This window comes from Cucumis sativus, chromosome 4, assembly GCF_000004075.3.
Source record: "Cucumis sativus cultivar 9930 chromosome 4, Cucumber_9930_V3, whole genome shotgun sequence".
Taxonomy (NCBI): Eukaryota; Viridiplantae; Streptophyta; class Magnoliopsida; order Cucurbitales; family Cucurbitaceae; genus Cucumis; species Cucumis sativus.
In genome coordinates this window covers 22,789,415-22,808,924 of record NC_026658.2, presented here as the reverse complement: position 1 = coordinate 22,808,924, position 19,510 = coordinate 22,789,415, and the positions used below count along the sequence as shown (strand labels likewise).

General features: G+C 33.6%; 2 protein-coding genes across 7 annotated transcripts; one reads left to right on the top strand and one right to left on the bottom strand.

Moving 5' to 3' along the window:
- The first annotated feature begins 827 nt into the window (after positions 1-827).
- Positions 828-7,018, top strand: LOC101208585 (OVARIAN TUMOR DOMAIN-containing deubiquitinating enzyme 11). Of its 6 annotated transcripts, none has more exons than XM_031884299.1 (10): positions 828-1,146; positions 1,987-2,168; positions 3,244-3,317; positions 3,515-3,569; positions 3,686-3,760; positions 4,487-4,560; positions 4,675-4,723; positions 5,818-5,902; positions 6,391-6,447; positions 6,550-7,018. In XM_031884299.1, the coding sequence occupies exons 2-10, from the start codon at positions 2,001-2,003 to the stop codon at positions 6,597-6,599; spliced, it is 687 nt and encodes a 228-aa protein (XP_031740159.1). In that variant the 5' UTR covers positions 828-1,146; positions 1,987-2,000; the 3' UTR covers positions 6,600-7,018. The 6 variants fall into 6 exon arrangements, with proteins under 6 accessions (XP_031740159.1, XP_004149529.1, XP_031740161.1 ...); XM_004149481.3 differs by having other exon boundaries at positions 830-1,126; positions 1,984-2,168; XM_011655697.2 differs by having other exon boundaries at positions 834-1,126.
- A 1,381-nt stretch (positions 7,019-8,399) lies between these two features.
- Positions 8,400-18,452, bottom strand: LOC101207859 (heat shock 70 kDa protein 17). The gene is made up of 15 exons (XM_004149478.3): positions 18,192-18,452; positions 17,298-18,075; positions 16,168-16,400; positions 15,614-15,773; positions 14,755-15,000; positions 14,523-14,656; positions 14,062-14,401; positions 13,757-13,918; positions 12,566-12,640; positions 12,395-12,495; positions 12,118-12,187; positions 10,462-10,518; positions 10,283-10,344; positions 9,106-9,178; positions 8,400-8,944 (listed from the first exon to the last, which is right to left on the bottom strand). The coding sequence occupies exons 2-15, from the start codon at positions 18,057-18,059 to the stop codon at positions 8,723-8,725; spliced, it is 2,697 nt and encodes an 898-aa protein (XP_004149526.1). The 5' UTR covers positions 18,060-18,075; positions 18,192-18,452; the 3' UTR covers positions 8,400-8,722.
- Positions 18,453-19,510: the final 1,058 nt, after the last annotated feature.

The window sequence follows — 19,510 nt, the reverse complement described above, 5'->3', positions numbered from 1 at the left end:
TATGAGAATGAAGCCTAGCAAAGTAGGTACGAGAACATATGATGTGCATGCCTCGGTACAAAGCATCAACTTAAGAATAAAATAAGTTTAGGAGAAGGTGCTCGACCTCGGCCACCCAAACAAGAACAAGATATTCTCCTCGACTCGGTGAGTTAAAGAATTATCTTTTAACGCAATTTTGAAACTGTATTGGGATAACATAGATCAACCATTATTATATAAATACATCATGATAGTACCAAAGAGAGCTAAGTCTATTCTCCATTCACAAATTCCACCCTAAAGCATCATTGATTTACTCTATGACTTCAGTATCAGAATGTGTGACAGACAGCACATCTATGCACATTCAATTTTGCGGGTCACACTCTTCCACTATAAAACAAATCTACTATAATGATTGTCATGTCATACATTTTTCTCCCTTGAAATTTTGATATCAACACAAAATGCTTTATATATTAAGAGTACGAGACAATTTCAAATAATTGACATAACCATCACGATTATTGACTTAGATATTAAGTTAGGGACATGGGTTTAATAAAGGATTTAAAAATGAATTGGTTCAATTCATAGATCTTATATCCAATTTCAAGCCGAGCATAAACTGATCCAAATATTTTTAAAAATAACATAAACTTAGAATATTTATGAAGTTGTGAGAGACTAAAACAGAATATTTTAAAATCTATTGGATTAAATGAGAAGAAAAAAAAGTAAAATTTGAAAACAAAAATTATGTTCTAAGTTTTATAACGTTTAATTAATGTATTAATGGTACAAATGTACTTTGGTTACGTACACACATATATATAAAGCAGACTTATCCAAATTAGCAAAATTTCTCTGTCTCATTTTCTTCGAGCTTAAGCTTGGGCTAAGCTCTATTTGGGTGCCGCTCAAGGATTGAACACAAACTCGAGAATTCGATCGTTCCGTTTTTTCGTTGCTCAATTCATGTGAAGTTGCAGGGTTAATCGAGATTTGATTTTGGTTGTTTTCTTTTCTTTTTGTGTGTGTGATAATTCATCGCCAGAGTGTGAGGTTTGAAGAACCCCATTGATTTTCTCTCAGCAGCAAACCGACTCGATCTTACTTGAATTGCTTCCGATTTCCATTTTAGGTGTTCTCCAGTAACCCTAGGTTGAGTTATTTTGATTTTGTTTATGATCTAGTTTTAATTGTTGTCGTTAGCTTGTTCTGATTGGTGAGGAAATTTTGTCGCATTTTAGAATGGTGAAATTTGTTGTGCATTCGATCTACTGTTATTGGATTTATAACTGTTGTAAGACTTTTAAGGTGCAATTTCAATTTCTCTTTTGATCTATCTCGTTGCTTGACAACTGATATCAGAAGTGAAGTTTGATTTCCAGATGGGTACTCTTCATTTTTAAATTGCTTACAGTATTTGCAGAGAAAATGTTTTCAAGTAGAGGAATCTGTTTGACGTATCAACTTTTAAGTCGTTTCTTTAAATAATTTGTGATATTACTTGAATTGAATCATCTGGATGACTTCGGTCGTTTCCAGTTTCCATTTTTGTGGTAGTTTGAGAAAGTTGGGACTTTGAATTTTAATTAACTTGGGGGATTGATAATGCCTGGGATTTGATAATGTCTTTGGTCTTCCACTACTAAATTATTTTAGATTGAGCACCTTCCATCTTTTTAGGTTAAGAAAATGGTATAAAAAAAACATTAAGATTTGAAGTTATTAAACATGAAAAATTGTAAATTCTGTCCATTGCTATGAAAATTTATGGATCCATCCTTGTGGAGAGCTTCTGATCTCATCTCTTTACCTAATAGGTTGGATTAAATTTCCACCCCTTTCTCTTTTGTTAGAGTTTCAATACGATTGTTCTCTACAAAAAGAAAAGAAAAGAAACGCTATTACTTTTCATAATCAACTTATGATGAGGTTGGATAAGTTTTACTTGGTTTATTTCTCTAATCTACATTATTTTCTCATATTCTCTAGCAGGCTGTCAAGGTAATATGACTGATAACTACAGCAACGTAAGTGTAAGCTCGAGCTCAAGTTTGAATAGCAGCTTTCAGGACACTGAGGATGATCATACAATTGCCAGAATCTTGGCAGAGGAAGAAAACTTGAAGTTTGATAACAAGCTCGGGAAGAGACTCTCTCATCTGGATTCCATCCCTGTACTAACTTCTTTCCACTTTGTTAATTGCTACATTAATTGGTCTTGTTATCTATGTTGTGAATGAAAGGTTCTACCGGTTTTAGTTAGGTAATTAACTAATCGGGTGAACTGTTCTCAAACTTGGAAGTTAGTAGGTCATTGATTGTCATACTCAAGACTTGTTGTTTTAGAAATAATAATAATAATAATATTGAAAAACAATTTCATTGATAGTATAGACTTGCAAAAAAAGGAAGGTAGGTTCGCAAACTCCAAGCCTAGAAAGTTGGGAAAAAAAACTCTTTTGAGTAGCCAAAGGGAATTCAAACTGCAACTATTCCAAGGGACGTAATATTTACACCGCAAAAGAGATACGCTCTAGACTTTTCTTTCTTGTAGGACTCCATTGTTTTCCTTAAAACACGAAAGCAAAAGAAAACTATCACAAATTGAACACATGTGACCTTCCTATAGCAATTAAAACGATGAACTTCAAGGAATGAGGATACAATGTTATTGATATTGATGAGTCTGTTTTCCTCTATCATGCCGAGCAAAAAGGACCTTTTAGGTCATAAGTATTAATACTTGCAAGGGAATGAAAACTTGTGGATTGTTTTTGATAGCTTTTCATATTCTTTTCGGTTGGGGAAATCCCATAGTGAGGTCAAGCTTTTTGAAGTTCTCTATGTTCTTGAGTATAAGATCACCACCATGCTTGGAGTGGTGGCACTAGGATTTCTTGTACCTGAGATTTCATTGTTGTGGTGTAACTGTGTATCATAAGCATTGCCACTTATCCTAAGATTATATAAATATTATTTTAATATTGCAACTGTATCTGTAGGTTGGGTTGCAGATCTTTTACAGTTTTATAATTTGATTGCCTTCTGTGTTGTATTTTTTCTTATTATGATACTACAGGCATCGGTTGTGATACTACAGGCATCGATTGCATGGCCCTGTAATTATATAATTATTCATCTCCACTTTAGTTTATAATGGGGGAAAAAGCAATGCTTGTCTTTCTCAAATTTGCAAAATTCTGGAAGATTTTCATTATTACAAGTGCTGATTCATTATTATCATGGCAGCATACTCCTCGGGTTAATGGGGAGATACCAAACGTGAATGATGCAACCTTAGACCATGAACGGCTGTCAGGAAGGTACGATTGATTATATATCTGGTGCTACATCCAGGGAAATTAACTTCTAGAACAGTCAAATGCTAAAAAATAAGCCTAGTTATTAATTACATTGGCCAAAGAATTGACATTCAACTTTTGACTTACTGTGCTTTGTTCTTTGGTGTGTGTACAATGTAGCTTTGATTGATCATAGTGAGTCCTTTTTTTTTTAACAGACTTGTCACATATGGTTTAGCGGAGCTACAGATGGAAGGTGATGGGAATTGCCAGGTTTTAATGAGTTCTAGTCAATATTTTTTTGTATTGAAATTGATAGTTATCCTGCCTTTTATTGTTTATTCATCTCATGATGTATCAAATAACGTATCTTTTTAATGTATTAATAGTTTCGGGCATTAGCAGATCAATTATTTCGAAATCCTGATTACCACAAGCATGTAAGAAAGGCAGTTATCAAACAGGTGTTGTAAATTAAACTCTTCTAATCATTTAAGGTGTTCTATCACTGCTGCTTGGTCATAGATTGCTTGATGAATGTTGGTTAAAATAAATGTATATAGAATTTTATAAACAATTATTGAGGCCCAAGGGATTGACTGTAATGAAGGTCTGGAAATTTTCAATTGTGTTTGAATCTTTCTTTATATCCAGCACAATAGTTTTCTTAATATTACCTTGGGTAAAATTTAAAATTTAAACATCTTGAGGTTGAGTTAAAATTTTTATTAATTAATCTCATAATGATATTTTATAAGCTCGGGTTCTAAAAAGCATGCAAGAATAATCGAGACTCGAAGTTTGTGCGAGGAAATGAAGCCACCATTAGCAAATTATTTTTACAAACTTAGCATGAAACTGAAAAGAGAAAAGTTACTGGCTTTCTGTTACTAATTCCCTTGCTTCACTATCCAGTTTTTAGCTGAGTTTTGTCTGTGGTACTGTTACTTTATACCAAATTCGTGCAGTAAATTTTATTGAACATTGTTCTTGCCCATTCAGACCAGTATTGCGCTTCATGAAGCATAGCATTAAGCTTTCAATACCACCCCCTTCCCCCATTGCTTGTATCACCTTTTTCCCCCATTTCATGCTTTATTCTAGTTTCGCTTCACTTATGGTAAAGAACTTGAAAATCCACTTGCCACATGTTTCTTATTGCATAATTTCTTCGTTTCCTCCCACGCCAGTTAAAGAAATTCAGAAAACTATATGAAGGCTATGTTCCAATGAAGTACAAAACCTACCTCAAGAAGATGAAAAAGTTAGTTATCTGTGACTACGCTTATTGACTTCCCCCCTTTCAAGATGGCTTAGCTTGTCTTATGAATTGACTAACTGCTTCTTCAAATTCTAAAACAATTTTGCATCTCACTAGATCAGGTGAATGGGGAGATCACGTTACTCTGCAAGCAGCTGCAGACAGAGTATGTTGAATGCTTATTCTTGTGTGACTGCTGTGAAACTCTTTTCTATGAATTCTTCTTGGACTACTAGGAGTTTCGATTGAAAGATACACATGAATTTTTATACAGTCCCTTTGCCAATACCTAAGTTTCTAATATTTATAACCTCGTATGTCATCTTTGTTTCACTGGAAGTTCATTTCGTATTCTCCATGATGAGTTTCAATGCAATTAAAGTTGATCTTGACTAATGTTCGGTGAATCTTCCTTTTTTTCCCCCTTTCTCTCTTTCTTTCTTTCTTTTCTTCCATTATTTTTTTAAAAAATAAAGAATTTGTATGTGTGCGCGTTGTGTACTTGTGTGTTCTTTCATGAACTTTAAATTTTCTAATTCCCCACGCTACTTCCAGAGGACATGTAGTGTTCCTTCAAATGCTGCCTCAGAAACCTTCCCACATATCTTGCTTGATGGATCTCCTCTGCTGTTGTTTACTCATGCAAGTGCCCAAACATAAATATATGAATATATGATATATCATCATTTTGTTTTCATTTTTGGAATAAAATAATAAAAATCTCTTTTCATACAAACAAGAAACATATATTGCAATTTGGTGATATTTCAAAGAAAAACTAAGGGGTGTTGGTCCAAAGAGTTGGAGTTGGGAGGAGTCCCCTCATGGTTTGGTCCAAGGAGTTTGTGGGCCCATGACTTGCAAACATTTTTATTTAACTCTTTACACTATGGATTCCAGAACTTTGCCACTCCACAAACTTCCTATCTCCACTCTTTTCTCCAAACACTCCTGAGAGAAGAGAAAGCAGAAGCAATAATTCCAAGTTGAAATTCTATTGTTTTCTGGGTTTTCATGGAGATGTTTTGATCGATGAACGAGTGTATGGATGCAGCACGGGTCAAATTGTAACCGTTGTTTGCATTGATATCTTGTGGTCTTATACCTGCAATGTAATGGAACTCTTTTTGATAATAATTTCCCTGTCTTCTATCATTTATATTGTTCTTAGCAGTTCGTGTGTATGCCATATTGGTTCTGTTGTTGTAATATTCTCTTACTATTGTCTATTTTGTGACTATTGCTTTTGTTAATTTGTAGTTTGGTGCAAAAATTTGCTTAGTCACATCTTTCCGGGATACCTGTTATATCGAGATCCTTCCCAAAGACAATAGTCCCCACAAAGGTAAAGATTTCAATTGCATATCTGTTTAATTATTATGATTGAGCTCATGTATTTTTAATCTTCACGGCCTCATACATTACCCATTGATCAGGAAGCTAATTGAATCTGAAACCCTGTTAAAGTGTCGCTCTCTCTTGTTTATTTTAAAATATTTTTAAACGTAGATCAGATTGTTATTTCATGGAACGATATTAAAAGAAATATTGCGCTTACTGCTAATTACTCAACATTTTCAACTGAAGTAATCATATAGACAGCAGGACTCCTATTGAAAACTAGATGGACAGCATCGAACACACTTGAAAGTTGAACCAAGAACATTACCACCATACCTGAATTTTTGTCATATTCTTACTTCTGGACAAAAATATCTCCATCACAATTTAGAGTATCAATCAAGTCATTATCCGTATTCCAAACCCTCTAGCTCGTAGTTTTCATCTAAATTTGTTACTGATCTAATTTTGGCAATCCTTTCATGTGGACAGAACTTTGGCTGAGCTTTTGGTGTGAAGTGCATTACAATTCATTGTATGCCAGTGGAGGTGATAATTGATATACACAATTAGATTAACCTGATTGTTTCCTACTCCATTAACTTTTCTCTCTCGAGTGGCTAAGATTTCTTCCATTAAATCTTCATGCAGATCTTCCTACAAGAACGCCTAGAAGAAAACATTGGCTTTCAATTTTCTAAAGTAATGGAGGAATACCATCGTCCGCATCCCCTTATATCGACTTCCTCTTGATTTCATGTGTATGAAATCTTGGAAAGGAAGCTAACACAGCAATGCCTTGTAGTTCTTCACTACAAAAAGATTGTTTTGTAGCTCGCAGACTCGTCGAAACAGAATATATAAGATCTAAGCATAGGTATTTATACACACGAACTGAAAAAGATTAGAAGAATTATATATATATATATATATGTATCAAATCCTCTTAATTTTTTAGTATAGTTTTGGAAAAATATTATAATTGAATGTGCAGCTGCTCATCGCTCGTGTGTCTGTATATATTTGTTGTAGTGATTTGCAGCTTTGCTCGTAGGTATTTTCTGTCTTTCCTTAAAAATATATAATTTTAAGTATTCTATTTGATTATTATTATTTTTCACCTTCATCTGGAACACTAACATATATCTTATTTCAAAACTATTATTCGATCAACATTTTCATTTAATAATATATTTTACCTATCAATTAAATGATTTATTGCGACCTTTAACCATTGAAATTATTTAAAAGATTACCATTTTATTATTTTCATATTAAAATGAAGAAAACATGAGTGGGTCTTTAGCTGAAAAAGAGTGTTAAAAAGAATATTGTAGTTACGTTTGAAACGAGATTGTAAGTATATAGTTTGGAGGAGGGGGAGGGGGAGGGGGATTGAATTTGGAAACTATTAGAAAATCTTGTTTTCAATCGTATTCGGTAGGGACGAGGATGATAGATCGAAAAATTAAACCAACCAAACCAAAGTCAGTTGATTCGAGAATGATAGTTGGTGTTGGTTTGAAAAAGTTTAAATTTCAAACAATTTTACTTAATATCAAACCGATTCGATTGACACTTATGCAATGATGGTCAAAGTCAGTTTGAACATTTACTAAATAGAACATAGTCGATTTGGTTAAAAGATCAACTTTGATCGACCGATGATCATTCATTATATTTTTTATAAAAGAAAAAGAATTAGGAAATAAGTGAACTATGAAGAATGAACGAAAATTGATAAATATTAGAAGTAGGATATAAATGTTGAATAGGATGTAACAAATAATTAAATCTTAGACATGTGTACTTCAACTAACATATAGATTGACCGAAACTACAATTGTCGATCTTTTTATTTATTCTTCTAACTTTTATCGATATTATATTATTTTACTCTTAAATGCATTTTTCTTACAGGTCTCTTTATGCATTCTTTTGAGGCTTATAAAATTCTCATGACTTTGTTGTATGTTCGACTCTTTCGTAGTAATAAAAGTAAGTCTAGATGTGTTTATACTCTTTCAAACCTTCCATGTTTTTTAATAGCCACCATCAAAATACCTTTACACATATTCTACCCTCCTAGCTACTCTACAACCTCACTTATCACTCTCCATGAAGACATTGTTCCTCACTTGTACCTTTCTACATATACTCACAATTCTCTACATTCTACTTTTACTAATCATTGTATCGATCCATCCTCACAAAATGATCTTTCCATCTACTTTTGAAACAGTTTCAGTTTCATACAATGTTGTATGTGTGTTATATATCTTTATATAAGAAATTGACAAAATGAACATCTTTTCCTTCTTTTTTTTTTTTAACTAAATAAATACAGAATAAAATTTTGAACCTCCAACCCCAAGGAAAAGAATGTGCTAAACTAGAATCATTTCAACTACAAAAAAATACTTCCCTTCACAATAATAAAAACAAATCATTCTCCAAAAGAAATTCAACAGAAAGGTTAGTGAAAAGGAAAAACAGAAACAAAAACAAAAATGAAATGTACATGTTTTTTAATCCCCTTAATATCATTGATATTTAATACATGATTAGACTAAACAAAATTTCTGGTGTTTGTAAAAAGCAAATGATCAAAACTAGCAAAGTTGTTGACGTATAAGCTAAGAGCTACGTTTTAGTGAAAGTGGGCATAGAATGGAGTGTCTTTTGTTACACAAATAAGTATTATGGCAACAACTGCTCTCACTTTTGCATTCTCTATCTTCCTCTCTAAGGATCTCTCAACTCTATCTAGAATTTAGGACGCAGGAACTCAAAACTTGAAACTAATCACCTATCATTTATTAATCTATAACTCATCGTGCTCGTTCAATTCAGGTTGGGATTCGGACTCTGACTCGGCACTTTCACTTGCTGGGCTCTCTGAGTCCTTCACCGATTCGTCACCTTTGGTTGAACTCTTATCTGTTGTTGAATCTGAGCTTTTCTCATCTTCTTTGCTGCTAGCTGATTCGTTCACAGGTTTCTCGATCTTGGGCTTTGGTTTGGGAATCTTATCGATGCTAGTAACCTGTAAGTATATAGATATTAGTTATATAGCAGTAGTACTGGAAAATGGTATAATGTTAGCATGTTATTTGATAGTTACCAGGGCAGCTATCACATTATCTATACATTGAATCAACAGTTGTGGGATTGTTTATGAGATTCAAATTGAGAGCAGTACAATACCTTTTCTTGAATGTTAAAAGCCTTCGAGTATACGTCTTCGGATGTAAATACTGGTGGGCTAGATGCCGAATTCCTACACAAGAGAGAACACTTTAGTACACTTGGGCCATTTTGTAGTAGTAGTAGGAGGACGGGTTCGTAAAATAATCTAATAAACTCTAAATACTATTCAATTTGATGATGATCGAAAGCAAATAATAGTTTTAAATGAAATAAAAGTGGACACTGGAAAGTTTAAAATTAATTAGGACCATTTTGCAAGGAAAATGTGGTAATATAATTTTAAAAAAGGGTTGTTTTCAAATATAGCAAAAAGAAAATATTTACAAGTATTGCAAAATAGCAAATGATATTTTGCTATATCTGTAAGTATTGTCATTTAAAACAACTTCCCTTTTAAGAAAAAGGTTGGAAAAGAACCGAGTTTTGCTAGGGGATTTCTTTTTTCTTTTAATATTTTTTTTTTAGAAAAATACAAGGGTACAAAGGAAGAGGATTCAAACTATGATAATCACCAAACCAGATCAAAGGCACGACTGATTGAACTAATTTTGCTAGTTCAAAAATCACAAAAAGAATAATGATCTTATTACGAACTTCAGGAAAACATTACGCATCAAGTCAAAAGAGAACTGATAGGCAATATGTTGGGGAATACTGTTCAAGCTTATAAATGATAAATATAGAAGGCATCATGTTGGAATGATAATAACACTGAATAGCATCAAATTTTCAGGGACATAAAGTCCAAACGAAAATTCATATTTTTTGTTCAATGTAAAACTAGTCAAAGAATCTGAAACCCAAGTAAACTCCTCATATTAAGAGGTGAGATTAAGAATCTTGACACCCACAAATAATAGTTTTCTACATTAATAGAATTAATTTAGAAGTATATGGACTTTGTTTCAGTCAACAGACGAATGTCTGGAAGGAAGCCAGTAAAAGAGGCCCATCCAATTGTGTATTATTTTAACAAAGTTCGTTTGTATGGAAAAGATCACTCGATTCAGGACAAATTGATTAACAGGGTAGAACCAACCAACAGAAATAAATCAACGGTAGCAGTGATGAACATACCAGGATACCAAGAGAATACATGCACAGACAAAATAACATAAGACTGAAACCAGGTGGATGAAAGAAACTAGACATTGAGAATTAAGAGATTACTTACTTCTTCTGTTCAGCTTCCTTCTCATTCAACCAGATCTTGAACTTGTCACTTTCACTTTTTACCTAGACAAGCCACACAGAAAATTTCTCAAAACATTATGAATCAAAAGGGAGCAATTCAAAATCAATAACTCATAAATACTAAAATACAAAAGGAAACAACACAATGCAAAACCTTACCTCCTGTATTCTTTCTTTTGGAACCCAAGGTTTCTTGGTCTCCCAATTTTGTATGATCTGAAATTGCTCAAGAAGGCCAAAAGGTGAATTTCTTGTTAATTTTTTTAAAGAAACCAATTTTCAAGGGTTAAGCACCCAAAAAAAGGACTACATTACATTGAAGACCCTCAGTTGTTAGTAATCAAACAGAAGGTCGAATTTGAAATTAAAAAATTTAAAAAAATAAAAAGAAGAAGAAAAAGAAATGAGAGAGAAAAGAAAGAAAGAGAGAAAAAAAGAAGTGCAATAGATCAGAGGAATGAATCCAAAAGGAGAAGCGTTAAAATGCAGTAGACCTCAAATTTCTTCACATGTAAGTTACAAATTATCAAAACCTAAAAACTTCTCATTTTCTTTCTAACCATGAATTCACACAACAATTAAACCAACTTGACAAGGAAATCGACCTTTATCCTAAAAAAAGGAACCTAATACAAATTCCTGCATCATGGCAATTCAAACTTCAGCTTCGAGCTATACAGATACTACACCACCGCTAAGAAGCATAGGGCATTAACACAAGTGATTTGAATCCTTCAAAACACACACAAAAAGTAAAATAACTGGGGATGAAATGGAAGGTTTCTAAATAAAGTAAACACAATAACCCTCCTCAAGCTTGATCAACCAAAACCTTTCAGCCTCCACAGTTCAAAGAAGAAAGGGTGGAAAAAGGGTAAAGAAACTGAAACAATTATACTATGATTTGCAAGCAAAGACATCACAGGAACCCTAATCATCATAACAGAATACTTGTCAAATGACACAAACTAGGATGACAGTAACACCAAGAGATAACTTTACTATTAAAAGTGATGTGGATAAGAAGTGTAATAATACTCCAAATCTAATTAATTCTAGTTGGATATCTTCACATAAAGTTTTCACAGGAGAACAGTAAGTTATATTGTTGGATGATTTTCTTAAACTTCTAAAAAAGGGGTCATAACTTTTTTAAGGAATAAACATAATGGAAAAAATAGGAATTCGTTATATACTATTGTAACCCTGTATCTGAGAAGAATGCACACAATTTAATATTTATTCCACCTATGACAAAAAGGGATAAGTTACACGAAACCCAAAAAAAGACTTAAGCGTAAAGTTGATGGAAACATTCACGTTCCACTAATTAAGATTTCACATGTACTTCCTAACAAGAATCAGTATATTTCATATATTGAGAAACTAAGAACTACAATATAATCCAAGTTTGTGGTACTTGGGACCCCTGCTCTTGAGAATGCTACTCAAGACCTATCTACTCAACAACTCCCCCTTCTTTGCTCACCAACTTCTTATTTATAATCACTAATCTTAGTAACCGCCTAAATATCTAACCCTATACTAATCTAGGTATCTAATATAAACACATACAAAATAAAATTTAAATAAATACAAAAGTGAAAAATGAGATTTTTCAAATATAGCAAAATGAACTAAAATATTTACAAAATATCACAGTCTATCTAAGATAGACCATGATAGACTGCTATCTTTATTTATCATGATCCAGTAGTCTATCGCGGTTAATCGTAGATGGACTGTGAGATTTTGCTATAAGTACTTTAAAAAGTTGTCATTTAAAATAATTTCTCTAACAATTAAAAGGCTTACCGTTTGCAGGTCAAGAAGATATTTGCGAACTGTTTCAACAGCCTGAGGTCTTGCAGTGAGCTCTTTCAATCTACATTAAAAAAAAAAAAGATCGGTATGTAAAACTTTGGAGTCTGATCCCTACCCGCAAGACTGCAATCAAATCCGCAAATTCCTTGCACCAACTTGGTAACACAACACTCCAATAATGGGATGCTAAACTCAATTCAATTTACGGACATATAAGGCACTCCTGTCAATCTCTAAAGAAAAAGGCACTCCTGTCATTCGTAAGTACCTAAAGAATATTGGGTCACCAATGGCTTTTAACATATCAAGGCGTTCTTGAAATTCTGTAGCAGAAGCATCTTCACCATCCATATATAGCCAATCTTGTACCTAAAGGAAAAAGTAGTTAAATAAGCTTCATGATGAGCATCATCCCAATACCATCAAAAGGGATCCTAACCTCATCAAGTTTCTCATTAAAAGCTTCACGTTCCTTGCTTGTACAAACTTGTTCCAACTCATTGGAGGTTTCAAACTGGCATGAAGAATACAACAAATCAATAAATATAGGCATGAGAAGTATTGCTGCAGAAGTTGTAGAAAACTTCTAAAAAGGAGAAGACCGTGCCACTGTGGCCTACAAATACTGTACTAGTAGGGAATAGGGATAGATGAGGAAACCCAGAAAAATGTTTTGAAAAAATGAACAATGTGTCATTCTTGCCTAGTAGTAGGGAATAGGGTCCAAATCTGATTATGAAAACATATAAATATTACAGTACTTTTACCCTTGAAAGGTCTAAACGAGGAAGCAGATAATGACTATGTATATATCATAGTAACAATATTCATTGATAATGAGCACAGTTCATCAACTGAGATGGAGTAGGAGAAGGTAAGCAACCTATTACTAAACAATAAATTTTCAGGCAGGCAAATAGTTTAGACAAAACAACAGACAACCAACAACTGAACGATATAGTACTTCATGCTTTGATTTATTTTTCTTAGTGTTTTCAAAGTGCAAGGCGCACTCTAAGGCAACAAACATTTTAGTCACCTGATTGAAGCGAGGTGCAGTTAATAAAATAATAAATAATAATATAAATAAATATAATACAAAAGATTATAAAGAAACTAACTCATATAATCTTGAGAAAAAAGTATTTGAACAAAGATATAGAAATAAAATTTATTTTGTTTCTACTTTGACTTTTTTTCTTCTTCAATTCTCCTTCCTTTATTTGATTTTTCTTTAATTCTACCTTTACAAACTTTTATACTTCCTTTTATTTCTTTAAATCCTATTGGATAAGAATGATATTTTCTAAAAAAAGTTGAGCAATTGAACAAGGCAAGAGCCTGATTCAAGGGTGACCGAAAGGTGCAAAAGGCAAGAGCGCCTGACCAAATATGCTCGCCTTGGGTACTTGCAAGGCGTTAAGGCCTTGCCTCACCTCTCACCTCATGCGAGTGCCCAACTGTGCCTTAACAACACTAATTTTTCCCCTTTTTAGTTCCTGTTTTGACAACATTAAGTCTTCTAATTGAAATTAATAGGATAAAAGTTGACTAATATTATTTATGCTTCTTATAAATAAGAACTCAAAAGATCTCATAGGAATTTTAAGAATGATGAAGAACCCCTAACCTTCTCCTTGGTAGCATATATGTAACCTTCCAAGTTATTTTTAAGCTCAGCAGTTCTTCTTCTCTCTGCATCCTTTTTGTCCAGTGCTTCTAATTTACTTTTGGCTTCAGCAAAATATTCTTTGGAAAGAGGAACTCCTGGCCCCACAGTCTTCTCAATGATCTTTAAATCATATAAGAAAACAAAGAATGACAAGAAAAGGAAGCGTTAAAAATATATTAATCCGTACCAGATAACTCCAAGAGACAAAGTGTCTAATCGCTAATAAACTTAATAATTGACAATACAATAGCCACTGCACTAACCTTTAGTGGAATTCTGAAAGTTCGCTTTTTCAGCTTTTTCTCAGTAGCAGGCTCAGGTGCACCTTGTTCCTCTGTACTAGGGTTGGATGTGTCATCAGCCCCACCATTTTCAGGGATCGATGTGTCATTCTTTCCTTCTGATGTATTTCCAGAATCCTCCACAGTTGCATTGGACGAAGCAATTGTAGAATTCTCAACTGAAACATTCTTCTTAGGTACATCTACCCATTCTGATATCTCTATAACAGCATCTGCTCGATCGAAATACAGAATTCCACTTCTACTGAGTGAGAAGTGTAATGTTGCCTTGATGGGAGATGACAAGTTCCGAGTTGAATACCTAAAGAGTACAAACAAGAAATCACACTGAGATATAAAATGCAGCATATTATCTATTAAGCTCGAGCTCACAGCTTCATTAAATAGATCTGCTAGTTGCTCAGATTTTTGGCAGTCCTTACTTCTCACTAGTGTCCGTCAAACCAGAAACAGCATATTGAGCAAATGTGGGAACGTCAACACCAGGTGGCAAAAGATCATTCTCATAGGCAAGTGAAACCTCAAAATCCTTATTGTGGACGACTGATCTGTACATCTATGATACATGCAAGTAAAAAAAGTCATACAATAAGAAAAATAGTTAAGAATGTTACTAAAGATTCATGATTTAGTATATCGATATCATTTATTTACCTTGCTGGGGAGTTTTTTCATGCGTGGTACAAGAACTTGCCTACTGCTCTCATCCTTTAAGAGGTCAGGGCCATCTAACTCAATAACGAATCCATAGGGAGAACCATCCACCATTCCAAGCTTACGGTTCAATTTGATTCCATCACTCAGATTTGCTGCATGGAGAGCTGCACCAAGTACAATAGCTTCATCAGAATCCAGATGTTTGTCCAACTCTTTCCTTCCAAGGAACTCCTGGAGTTTTGCCTGTCAGAAGGGAAAAAAAGGAATTGTTCTCACTTTAGCAGAAAATTGTAAAGACACAGTCGAAGAAATTAAATTAGAGTTAGCTGACTAAAACCAAACTATCTATGATTATGAAAAAGCCAATTTCTAGTCTAGAGGGGAACATAGAACTAAATGCATCCCAAGTCAAAATTTCATTAAGCATAAAGCTTTATCTATGATTTAAAAATTACATTTGGATTAACACGGGTGATTTCATTCACTTTTCAAGGTTTTGTATTTGTATCCTTTTCATTCAGCGTTTTTTCCTTGTCCCTTTTAAAAAAAGGAATAGTGTCATTTTTTTCCTTCCATTGGCTTCAAATGTTGAGCAAACACAGCATATAGAGGTTCCAATTTTCAGCTGAAAATATATCTAGCAAGGAAACATGAGAATTTCATAAAGATAAATCGCAGTTCTGTTCCTTTTAGAACTTTACAACGACAAAGCAGCAGCATGTAGAGGGTGAGAATTGAGAAATCCATCACACTGGAAGGTTGCAAGATGATAATGAAAAGCAAACACTGGAATAAAAGCTACAACTACTACAAAACACAATGTTTGAATTATAGAGGAAGACAGTTGACTTCGAACCTGCAATTTTGGTACGCGTGTAGCACCTCCAATCAACTCCACGGCATATATATCGGCCATCTTCAAACCTGAATGCTTTAACAGTTCTTTTACAGGTAAAAGAGATTTCTCCCACAAATCCCCACACAACTCTTCAAACTTCTCCCGTGTTATGGTGCTCCTGAAATAGAAAACAGGTTACCAGGAAACTCAGAAGAAAGTAACCGTAATCCATAAATCCTAGTGCCAAGGACATGATAGCAAGTTGGGGATGCACTGTAAGAATGAAATGAATAATTGGTAAATAAGAAAGAGGGACGACTATGATGTAAAAGAAACCTAAAGACAATAAAAATTGTTGCTCGTGAGTTTACACAAAACTTTCAGCAGTCTAGAAACCTTCAAAACAGAAGACCAAAGCAATTCACACTTTCTTCCAAAGTGTCCTTTTTCTCTACAGATTTTAGATGATCAACTATGATACCACAAATCAAGCTATACTATGGCATTAGAATATACAGCATTAAAATTGCCCAATATATATGTAAAGATTCCTTATGAAGAACTCTACTGACCTAAAATCCCGATCATCATAGAGAGATTCAACTGATATTGGAGCAGCTGTATTTGCACTCAAAATTTCTTTAGTTCTTTTCACCTGTTTCTTCAATTTTGCCATCGCCTTGGGATAGTTTCTTACATCCACACCATCCCCAACTTGTTTATTGAACTCGTCAGCAAAATATTCAACAAGTCGAAGTTCCATATTCTGACCCCCAAGTTCTGGATCCCATCTAACATCCTTCACCTATACAACATGCCAAACTTGCTAAGATATGGCAAGGCACAAAAGAGCTAATACAAAGAGTGAAAAAAGTGATGGGAGGCTACTGATTTATCTTAATAGTGGTCTGAAACATGCAATGAACAAGAAAATTTCATGCTACATGACATAAACATTTATTCTTATTTAATGAATAACCACACTTTTATTAAGAAAAAATCGAAATTTTTTCTTTCTTTTGTAAACAAACGTTTCATTGATATATCAAATCAGGGGAGAACCCCAAACACCAAAAGGTGGTTACATCAGCGCCAATTACAGACTAAAAAGGATAAGCTGTAATGAGTTAACATTGAAAGAATGTACGGGCGAACAAAAAGGGAGGCAAACTACTGGCACAGAAAAGACTGTCTATGTCATGTCACTAACCATTTTAAAATCACAAAATACTTTACCATCGCAAAACAAAGGCTGAAGCTGAACGTTGCCAACTTAGAGAATAAAAATAAAAACAGTGCCGATAGTAAAAACCTTCCATTTCTTAAGCACCAAGAATAAACTACAAAATACCAAGTTTTAATTTGTAAAGAGTCATGCATCATTCATGCAAATTAGATATGGTTAAAAAGCAAAACTGCTTCTTAAACAAGCTCCTAACTCATTCACATTTTGGCTTTAGTCTCACTTATCTACCATTCTCGACAGAGTAGTCTGGCGTTGCATCACGGTTCTTTTGATACAGAGTTCAGTCTTCTACCTTGATCACTTTGTATGGTGTCGGAACAATACTGCAATACTTATTTATATTTCCAGGAAAAAAATTCATCTACCAAGACAAAACTATGGCAAGTGCGCAACACATAAATGGTTTGAAAAGCATTCGATGGCAAGCTACAAAAACGATAGTTGAGCATAATTTACCTGAAATTGGTTGACCGACACAGTCTTCCCGTACTCTTTCGCATTGTAGGACGAAAAATAAACAAGCGCCGCGTAAGTATTGCTTGAACCCATATCGTAGAAAATAACATGCTTCGACTCATTGGAAAAATTCTTATCAATTCCATATTGTAGCGCTGCACCCGAATGCTCATTGATCAATGAAAGTACATTTATCCCAGCCAGTTGCGCGGCTTGAAGTACCGCTCTTCTCTCTGCTTGCCCAAAGAATGGTGGAACTGATATTACAGTATCTTTCACCTGCACTTTCGAATGAAACTCCGCTAAATTTGAAGCATAAGCCAAAAGCATTGCCAACAATTCCTCAACCGAGAAAACAGTCACATTGTCATCAGTTTTGAAACCAGCAGCACCCCTCGAATCCTCCACAATATCAAATGGTAAGTACAATGAGTCCGTCAATCTTTTAGTATACTTATAGGGTTTACCAATAATGTCCCTAATCTGGGAAAACACTTTATTAGGATACCGCGCAACAAGACCAGCCGCTTCTTCGCCAATTAAACGAGTTCCCGATTGAAAAGACACCAAAGCCGGCGATTTACGCTTAGACATTTCATTGATCGCGATCGAAATTGGACTCTGTCCAGGTTTCAAATTCACAACAGCAACTTTAATCGATTCAGACCCCAGATCTATGCTCGAAACCGCAGAATCCGACGGATAGAAAATTAGAGAAAAAACAAATAGCAATAACCCGAACTTCATTAAGATCGACGCCATTCTCTACTCTTCAGCTCTAAAAAAAACAAAACGAACATTCAATTAAAAACGCAAATCATCAGAACGAAAAAACTTCAAATTAACAATGGTTTACAAAAAGAAAAAACACGAGTACGAAACAGAAAAATCTACCGGAAAAGGCAGATGGTCTGGAAATCCAAAAAGGAAAAGAGGATGAAGCAGAAGATTTAGGTAACAAAGAGGAACAATGGCGACTCAAAAGGAGAATTAAACCAGCAAAACTTGGATCGCATTCTCCATAGACGAAGCTCCGGTGTGTGAAATTTTGTATGGTTGACGAGAAAAATGTTAATGGAAAATCATCAAAATCAAAAGAAAAAATAATTCTTTCTACTAATAGCAAACACTGAAGGCGAGGGAGGGAGGGAAGTTTGGGTATTTATTATGTGAAGAATCTACGTGGAAAGTGTTGAGTAAGATAGCCAATTATTATATGCCACGTGGAGAAATTCACACGTGGCGAGTAGGGAGTCGTTCTGTTGTGCTGTGCTTGCGGTGGTCATAGATGTGTGTAGAAAATATTGGGAGTTTCTCGTACGGCGAGCAAAATTTTCCTTTAGACGATCCTTCAATTTTATCTTGACACGTGACTCCCTTATTATTTCGTTTATTTTGGGTCATCCCAATTGAAATATTTGAGTAAAACTAATTTACATTTGAAATATACTAAAACCTACAAATATATCAAATATTCAAAATTTACAAGTAAATAGATATATAAATTTTTTAAACAATACCAAAATGTAATCAAATCTACCCAAATCAGGTTTTAATGTAACTTTACATAACTCTATTACTAAAGAGAAATAGAAATTTTCAATTTAAAGTCTTTGTTTTTATATAGTATAGATATACATATAAATGTATATAATATAAATTAGGATATACAAAATGAAAATAGATTTTGATAATTCTTAACTACTCCCAACAAATAGACTCATATGAGTTGGAAAAAAGAAGAAGCAACAAAGCATTTAACAATACAAATTTAGTAATTAACATGTTGCTTTCCCTCATACTCAAACTCAAATTCTCATATATGAATAACAATGACATTTTTTTTTAGTTTTCTTGAGTGGTTAAGGTTGAATAATTTTTATTAATTTTAAATTTTAAGGTTTTTAGAATTATTCAACCGTAAAAGTTCAAGAGTGCTTTTCAGAAAATAAAATGATAAATTCTATTAAAAGTGAAAATATGTTATTTTTTATATATAAAAAAAATTAGCATTAGTATGTATAGTTTCAAACTTTTTAAAATTTGAAAGTATTTTTAAAACGAATTTAAATTTTAAATTAGAATTTATCAAAAGAAAAAGAAATAGAAACAAATCATAAAGATCAAAAATAAAATAAAATTTGGATTAATTTGAAAAAAATTAAAATATTTGTTAGTACCTTTTAAATCATTTTTTTAAAAAAAAATTAAAC